This window comes from Bidens hawaiensis, unplaced genomic scaffold (genome assembly GCF_021521415.1).
Source record: "Bidens hawaiensis isolate Kalapana, Puna unplaced genomic scaffold, B.hawaiensis_p1.1 tig00030341_1, whole genome shotgun sequence".
In the NCBI taxonomy this organism is placed as follows: Eukaryota; Viridiplantae; Streptophyta; class Magnoliopsida; order Asterales; family Asteraceae; genus Bidens; species Bidens hawaiensis.
This window is the reverse complement of record NW_027495061.1, coordinates 12,132-20,517: the sequence shown is the minus strand read 5'-3', so window position 1 is coordinate 20,517 and position 8,386 is coordinate 12,132. Positions and strand designations below refer to the sequence as shown.

The 8,386-nt window shown below is 36.4% G+C and overlaps 1 protein-coding gene across 1 annotated transcript; it reads left to right on the top strand.

Moving 5' to 3' along the window:
- The first annotated feature begins 6,490 nt into the window (after positions 1-6,490).
- LOC143580337 (AP2/ERF and B3 domain-containing transcription factor RAV1-like) lies at positions 6,491-7,488 on the top strand. The gene has a single exon (XM_077063395.1). It carries the CDS (start codon positions 6,544-6,546, stop codon positions 7,486-7,488), a length of 945 nt encoding a protein of 314 aa, XP_076919510.1. The 5' UTR covers positions 6,491-6,543.
- The last annotated feature ends 898 nt before the right edge of the window (positions 7,489-8,386 follow it).

The following is an 8,386-nucleotide window of genomic DNA, read 5'->3' as shown; positions in this document are numbered from 1 at the left end:
AATACTTGTTAAGTTCAAAGTGGACAAATTATATCTACAATCGACTTTGGGTTCTTGGCATAATAATGTCCAAATAGAAGTGTGATCTAGAACGTTAACAGATAATATGATTCCATGTCGTGATCTTTCTTACAAAAATAATTTAGTAAACTTTTAAGTAAATATTGTTGATATATAATATTAATTTCATCTTTACTCCTATCTAATTTTTTATTTTTTTATTTTATGTTTCAACTTCAAAATACCATGTATATATTTTCGTAATTTTTAAAATATATGAAAATGCCATAAAGATTTTAAGTTTTTTTTGTGTTCGTACATATTCTTTTAAACCTTGTTTTATTCAAAATCATGTGTTTTGTTGTCAAGGTCTTTCATGCAAAGTTTATTGGAAACCTAGGAGTTAAATAAATCATTTACAAGTTGAGGGACTAAAATTGGGAGAGCCTGTGAACGAATTATTCTTTGACCCTCGAGAGGGTCTGTGAACGAATCTTATTCATTCTATGATTTGTGCAGGTGTACATGGACAGGTAGATCATGATTAAGTCTGCTTGGAGTTGTAGATGCTGAAGCGCTTAAAAGAAAACGAAAACGTGAAAGTTGGTGATTAAACCTAAAGATGAACTGATTGTGTTTGAAGACAAGGAAAGAAACCAAGCCGGCACAAGAAAGTCAACAAAAGAAAACTAGATGTCAAGCCTCCTACATTTGATGTTTCTAAAATTTGCTATTTCCGATCCTTCCCAAAAAATAAGATTGAAGTTCAAGTCTACAAGACTGGAAAATAAAAATCTGGTCAACATCCAATCTCGTCCAAGCTACTGGATCAAGAAAAGTACTAAGTTTAAGAAATAAAGACGAAGCAAAGAACGTGATGAAGGTTCCTCGACATACTCAACCCTAGAGGGAGATTGTAAGGCCAATATTCTATATTATTATTAGGATTGTGTATGTAGTTCTAGTTTGTTTTTAGTCGGTGCATTACATACTCGGTACGTTTAATTTGTAAGTTTATTATGTAAACTTGGAGAAATGGGGACCCTATATAAAGGCCGCTTAACCCATTTCTCCAAACAACTAAATAGAAACTCTTTCACAACTCCCTGGAAATAAAATTAAAAAAAATTGTAGGTCCTGAACGCGGATTCGACAACGAACGCTTTACTCTGATAATTGCTCGAGACGGGTGCGGTAAATCGAACGACCGAACATAAATAATATAAAGATAAAATAAATGAATGATCTCGTTGTCGGTTAAAGATTTGATATATAATAAACGAACCGACCCACCCAAGGTGAGCTCCCCTTGGGTGGATGATTTACACCATGAAAAACACGCACATACATAAGACTACAAGACCTTATTTATAGCCAAGTAAACCATTCTAGAACATCTCCTCCGTTGAAGCTAAACGCGTGTCCCGAAGCTCTCGGTTCGTGTCCGGTTTTGCTCGCCGACATTAAATATTTTCTTCACCATAAATATATAACGGGTTTCGTCATTTGATATCGCAAGTCACTTAAATTGGCCTTACAATCACCCCTTGACTTATGATATCAAAAACTTTGTTGAACCATGTCTCGCATCTTAACAAATCACCCGATAAATCGATGCCTCTTAATTTCAATTCACCACCTCAAGGTATGATCCACCTATATTTAATCTTGAAGTAGTTCTCGTTTCTTCGGATCTTAAGTTGTATTTAGGCATGAGATGAGCTTGAATATCCACAAATCGATCTCGAATTACCGGATTCAATGATCAAATGAACAAAACTTATTAATTCGCTCGAAGTTCACCTTTCGGATCCAACTTCTCGAACGCCTTAGAAATAACAAGCTTTGAACACGGTTAAACAAGACAAAAACCCGAATAAGTTTGACTTTCTTCATTTGGTCAACATGAAAAATAAATGACTTACACGGCCGAAATAAAAATTTAATCCCAATCTCCTAACAGGCCAGAGCATGTTTGATAAAAATGACCCAGCCCACATTCATTAAGCCCATTGCAGGTTTGCAAAATAATAGCCCATCTAAGCATGCCCAAATCCAATAATAATGGGTCCAACCATTAAGAAGAAGACATGATGCATAAACCCTAGAGATCAGCATATGTCTGTCGCCACTTTTACTGCCTGATCCATTACTGCCGGAAAATTGGTTACCGGAAAAAGAGTTCCGGTTCAATAACATCAATCAGCATCCATCTCCTTCATCAACACTATGGTTTAGTCGGAACCAAACTGACAGTTTGGCCATGAAAGAATAAGAACTGTCAGTCGTCACTCCGTCATGGCTCCTTTTCGGAAACCACCACCGTCACTTCTTTCTCACTCCCCCTCCGGCCACTCTTTAGCCGGAAAGTCATTCACCATCGCCACCATACCTACCTTTGCCGCCGCCGTTTCTGGTACACCACTCACCGGAAATCTGTTGCCGGCCACATCCACCCTCCAACACCATTTAGGTTGCCGGCACTGCTTCTGCTAATTTTTTTTCACTCTCATCTACGAACCTCCTTGAACAAACTGAGGTAACCGACTCATGTCGGAGTTTGATGTGCATCTCCAATCTCTAGAATCTACACCGGGAAGGACCGTAGAGTCGCTGGATTTTTGACGTATGGCGGAACGGTTCCCGAAACGCCCGGATATGGCACTTGTAGAAACCAAACATCCGGATCTACAAGGAGAAGCTTCAAACACGCTTATTTCCAACTTTATTTTCAACATCTTCAAACTTTATTTTCAAACTTCAACGGGTCTTTAACGTCTCGGTTCTGGTAATCGCGGAATTAGAACCCAAATATCAAGAACAAAGTTGAATCATAAGATTCGACCCGCTCTGATACCAATTGTAGGTCCCGAACACGGATCCGACAACGAACGGCTTTGCTCTTGATAATTGCTCGATACGAGTGAAGTAAATCAAAGGACCGAACATAAATAATATAAAGATAAAATAAATAAACGATCTCGTTGTCGGTTAAAGATTTAATATATTAATAAACAAACCGACCCACTCATGGTGAGCTCCCTTTGGGTGGATGATTTACACCATGGAAAACACACACATACATATGACTACAAGACCCTATTTATAGCCAAATAAACCATTCTAGAAGATCTCCTCCGTTAAAGCTAAACGCGGATCCCGAAGCTCTCATTTCGTGTCCGGTTTTGCTTGCCGACGTTAAATATTATCTTGACCATAAATATATAACGGGTTTCGTCATTTGATATCGCAAGTCACTTAAATTGGTCTTACAATCACCCCCTTGACTTATGATATTCAAAACTTTTGATATCATAAGTCAGGGGGTGATTGTAAGGCCAATTTAAGTGACTTGCGATATCAAATGACGAAACCCGTTATATATTTATGGTCAAGATAATATTTAATGTCGACGAGATGTCCAGACACGAGACGAGAGCTTCGGTGTACGCGTTTAACTTCAACGAGAGAATGCTTCTAGAATGTTTTTTTTTTTAGCTATAAATAGGGACATGTGTTGTCTTTTATGTGTGTGTTTTTACATAGTGTAAATCATCCACCCAAGGGGAGCTCACCTTGGGTGGGTCGGTTCGTTATGAATATATCAAATCTTTCAACCGACAACGAGATCGTTTGTTTATTTTATCTTTATATTATTTATGTTCGATTGTTTGATTTACCGCACCCGTCTCGAGAGTTTATCAAAAACAAAGCCGTTCTTTGTCGAATCCGGTTTCGGGACATACAATTATCAAATTACGAAACCCATTATATATCTACGGTCATGATAATATTTAATGTCGGTGAGCAAAACCGGACACGAAACGAGAGCTTCGGGACGCGCATTTAGCTTCAACGGAGGAGATCTCCTAGAATGGTTTATTTGGATATAAATAGGATCTTGTAGTCATATGTATGTGTGTGTTTTCCATGGTGTAAATTATCCACCCAGGGGGAGCTCACCTTGGGTTGGTCGGTTCGTTTATTAATATATCAAATCTTTAACCGACAACGAGATCGTTCATTTATTTTATCTTTATATTATTTATGTTCGGTCGTTTGATTTACCGCACCCGTCTCTAGCAATTATCAAGAGTAAAGCCGTTCGTTGTCGAATCCGCGTTCGGGACCTACAATTTTTTTTAATTTTATTTCCAGGGAGTTGTGAAAGAGTTTCTATTTAGTTGTTTGGAGAAATGGGTTAAGTGGCCTTTATATAGGGGCCCCATTTCTCCCATTTTACATAATAAAGTTACAAAATAAATGTATCGAGTACGTAATGCACTGGCTAAAAACAAACTAGAACGACATACACAATCCTAATAACAATATAACATATTGGCCCCACGGCTTTCTTTTTCTTAGTTGGTTGGCTTGGTTATATATAGCACCTAGATTTTGGTTTATTAATAGACCTCATGTATATTTACAATCGCCGTGAACATACAAAATATACCCAAAACCCTGCTATTTCTTTGTTTAGGGAGTTATGTTAGGGACACCCAGGGTTATTGGTCCCTTATATACGTCGCGTATAGGACTATATGGGGGTATTTGATGACCCAATACACATCATATAGCCCTATACGGAACGCATTAGTGGGTGTCCCTAAAATCCTCCTCCTTTAATATACATAAATAGATAGATGAGAGTGATCTTTGTAGAATTTTGATGTATCCCAATATGTCGATCTCCATGCGAGAAAAGGTCACACCTACTCAGACCCGGCCAAAACATTAAACCCTAGACTTTGAATATATATATATGAAATAATACTTAAAATAGTTAAATATCTCTTACTACAATATATAATATATAACTCTACATGCTTTATTTAATTACACATCAAAAATGTTAATTTTTCCATCCAACCAGAAAACTATATATGTGATCGATGACAAAAATACATATAATATTCCTATATATGTATCTAGTTTCAGGATCAAATACAAATAATTGTTAACATGAAAACAATAAGAATCAATTTGTTGTTATTATTTGGTTTGTTTTAATAAGTGTTTGCTGTTATTTTTTGTTCATATTTGTTGATTTTCGATTATGAAACGTTATAAGTATTTATTGATTTACATTTTGTTTTTATTATTAGGTTTTTCTTATGCTGTTATTATTTTGTTGCTAATTTTGATTATTTTGTTATCGGTATTAGGTTTTTTTCTTTGTTATTATAAAGCATTGCTTATATAGATTGGTATTATAGTTGATATTGTTTTATACGTTCTCATTTTTGTTCTATTAGTATTATTTTCTACGTTCGATCTCATATTAAGATTAGTTTGTACATGAATCTTTCTCATAAATCTATCGGTGACATGTATTTGTAATATAGGTGGTGTGGTCATCTTATCTAAATAGATTCTTCATCAAATCTTCTCTATTATTTCTTGATTCTTTCTGTACAAATCAGCGTGTGTTTCTCTCTCTTAGAGAGAGAGAGAAACCATGCTATTGTTAGCCGGTATAGCACAATCAGTAAAGGACAGGGGGATGCACTTAAAACTAGCTAGGTCCCCTTTCATGTGAACTCACACATCCACTTGCTATCTATACATACATAAGTATCTATGCGTACGTATGTGCGGGTGCTCATATACACATGTTGTGTTATCCTATCCATCAATAATTATAATGCCACTTGTATATAATATGCAACAAGTCGCCATGAATCTTCCTGCTTCCTCACATCATTTGGCCCACACCTCTACTACATCTCTTCCGTATATTCTATGTATATCACCATAAGTTAACAAGCAAGATTTTATTATCCTTATTATTAATTTACTAATGCTATTAATAATAGAAATACTGGTTTTAAATAATTATAAATATGTCTTATTGTTAAATAATAGTTCCAACTTCACTCTTAACTGATGGCGATCCCAACTAAAAGTGCATTACTTATAACGGTCCGCGATTAATGAAGGACTAAGTCCGTTAGTTGCAGATCGCAAGATAAAAACGTTATTTGGCTAGAAAACTCATTTTTTTCCGGAAAACTCAACCTGAACATCACCACCACCACCACCAACTGACTCATCACCAACCAATCACCACCACTAACCGGTTCTAAAAATGGTTCTAGGGTTCCGACAACCTCAATAGCCAGGGTTTACCAAAAAACATTTTTAAAGATGTTTGGGACGAAAACGTTGAGTTTTCCGGGAAAAAAATGTGAGTGTTCAGATAAAAAAAATGTTTTTCCGACGATCTACAACTAACAGAGTTAGTCCTCGGTTAGTCATGGACCATTATAAACAGTGCTCCTTTAGTATGATTGCCACCAGCTAGCCAAAAGTTAAGTTAAGACTATTATTTACCAAAAGAAATAGTTAAGATTATTTACAACAAATATTCTTTAATGATAATAGTAATATGTTGTATGAACATTATTTATGCACCATAAACAATAATCCTAGCAAATGTTCCTATTTATAGTCAACCTTTCTCTTGCACCACTTCATAAACACAATATTTTCTTCTCTCTCTAAACACCCCAGTTCTCTCTCTCTTGTTAATTCCCTAACATGAATGGAAGCTCAACAGATGATCAAAGCACAACTACTGAAACTACATCAACCGTTGCGGCTCCAGTGACGATGACACCTCCAATTGGAAGTGCCGGGAGTGTGGTTCTAGACCAGGAACAAGGTTTAGAAGCCGAGTCAAGGAAGTTACCTTCATCAAGGTTCAAAGGAGTTGTCCCACAACCTAGTGGTCGTTGGGGTGCTCAGATTTACGAGAAACATCAGCGCGTGTGGCTCGGGACGTTTAACGAAGAGCACGAAGCTGCGAAAGCGTACGATACCGCGGTTCAAAGGTTTCGTGGCCGTGATGCGGTCACAAACCTTAAGCTTCTTCCGCTTGACACGGAAGAGGCGAGGCTAGAAGCGAGTTTTTTAAATTCGCGTTCGAAAGCCGAGATTGTTGATATGTTGAGGAAACACACATACAATGACGAGCTTGAGCAAAGTAAAAGAAACAAGAGCTTACAAAAAAACCCTTTTACCGACCGGTTTGGATCGGGTAAAACTGCCAATGCGCGGGAGCAATTGTTCGAAAAGGCGGTCACCCCGAGCGACGTTGGAAAGCTAAATAGGCTGGTGATACCGAAACAACACGCGGAGAAGCATTTTCCCTTGCAAATTGGGAACTCATCAAAGGGTGTTCTTTTGCATTTTGAAGATATTGGGATGAAAGTGTGGAGGTTTCGCTATTCGTATTGGAATAGTAGCCAAAGCTACGTTTTAACGAAAGGTTGGAGCCGGTTCGTTAAGGAAAAGAATTTAAAAGCCGGTGACATTGTGAGTTTTCAAAGATCTACCGGTCCGGATAAGCAGCTTTACATCGACTGGAAGACGAAAAGCGCGTCAAGTAACATGAATCCTGAACCGATTCAACCAATCCGACCAGTACAAATGCTTAGGTTGTTTGGAGTTGACATATTAAGTGGTGACAATGATAATACTTAAGTGGTTGATAATATCTACAATGGAAAGAGAAATAACATTGACATATTGTTGGGGATGGAAAATTGTAAGAAACAAAGAATAATCCACCCTTTGTAACAATTCCTCTTTCTTAGGGGTTTGTTTGATAATTAATATTTTGGATTACTTTTTTTCTTCTAGAGATGATGATGTAGGGCTGGTAAGTGGTGGGAAGGGAATAGGAGAGGATGCAAGTTGCAAAAGTTTGTATATTGATTTTTAGATGTTCAAGATAATAGAGCTAAAGAAAGCTCAATGATCAAGTTGAACATTTGTAATTAAAAAAACTCCAGAAAAACAGAAACCTTTTGTTCTCAAATTCTTCATCTCAATTGGATCTTTGCTTCATCTTTAATCTTTTGTATTTAATTATGTTATTAGCTAGGCTTTCAAGAAAGCAGTTCTCTTCATTTAGATCTTTAATTTTCTTTTTCGGTTTTACGGTCCCTAATTGTGAACTCAATTTGCTAGAAAAATAGAAACTTTTTGTTCTTAAATTCTTCATCTCAATTGGATGTTTGCTTAATCTTTAATCTTTTGTAATTAATTATGTTATTAGCTAGCCTTTCAAGAAAGTAGTTCTCTTCATTAGATCAAATCACTAGTTTTAATAATTTTCCTTTTGATTTGTTTCATTATAATCATTAAATCAGATATTTGTTCATTACTGGTTGATCTTGCATACTAAAAAGGGATGTATACATGTCATATCTACATGTGACACACTGAATATGTTATCTTGAAGAAGAACCTTTCTAGTTTTGGTTGAAAATGTTTCATTGTCATTTCTTGTTTTAGCATAACAACTGTTTAAATATCTGCTTATGTTTCATGACAAGTCCCAGACAGTGCTTGTACAACACAGTACAAGTATTCGTAT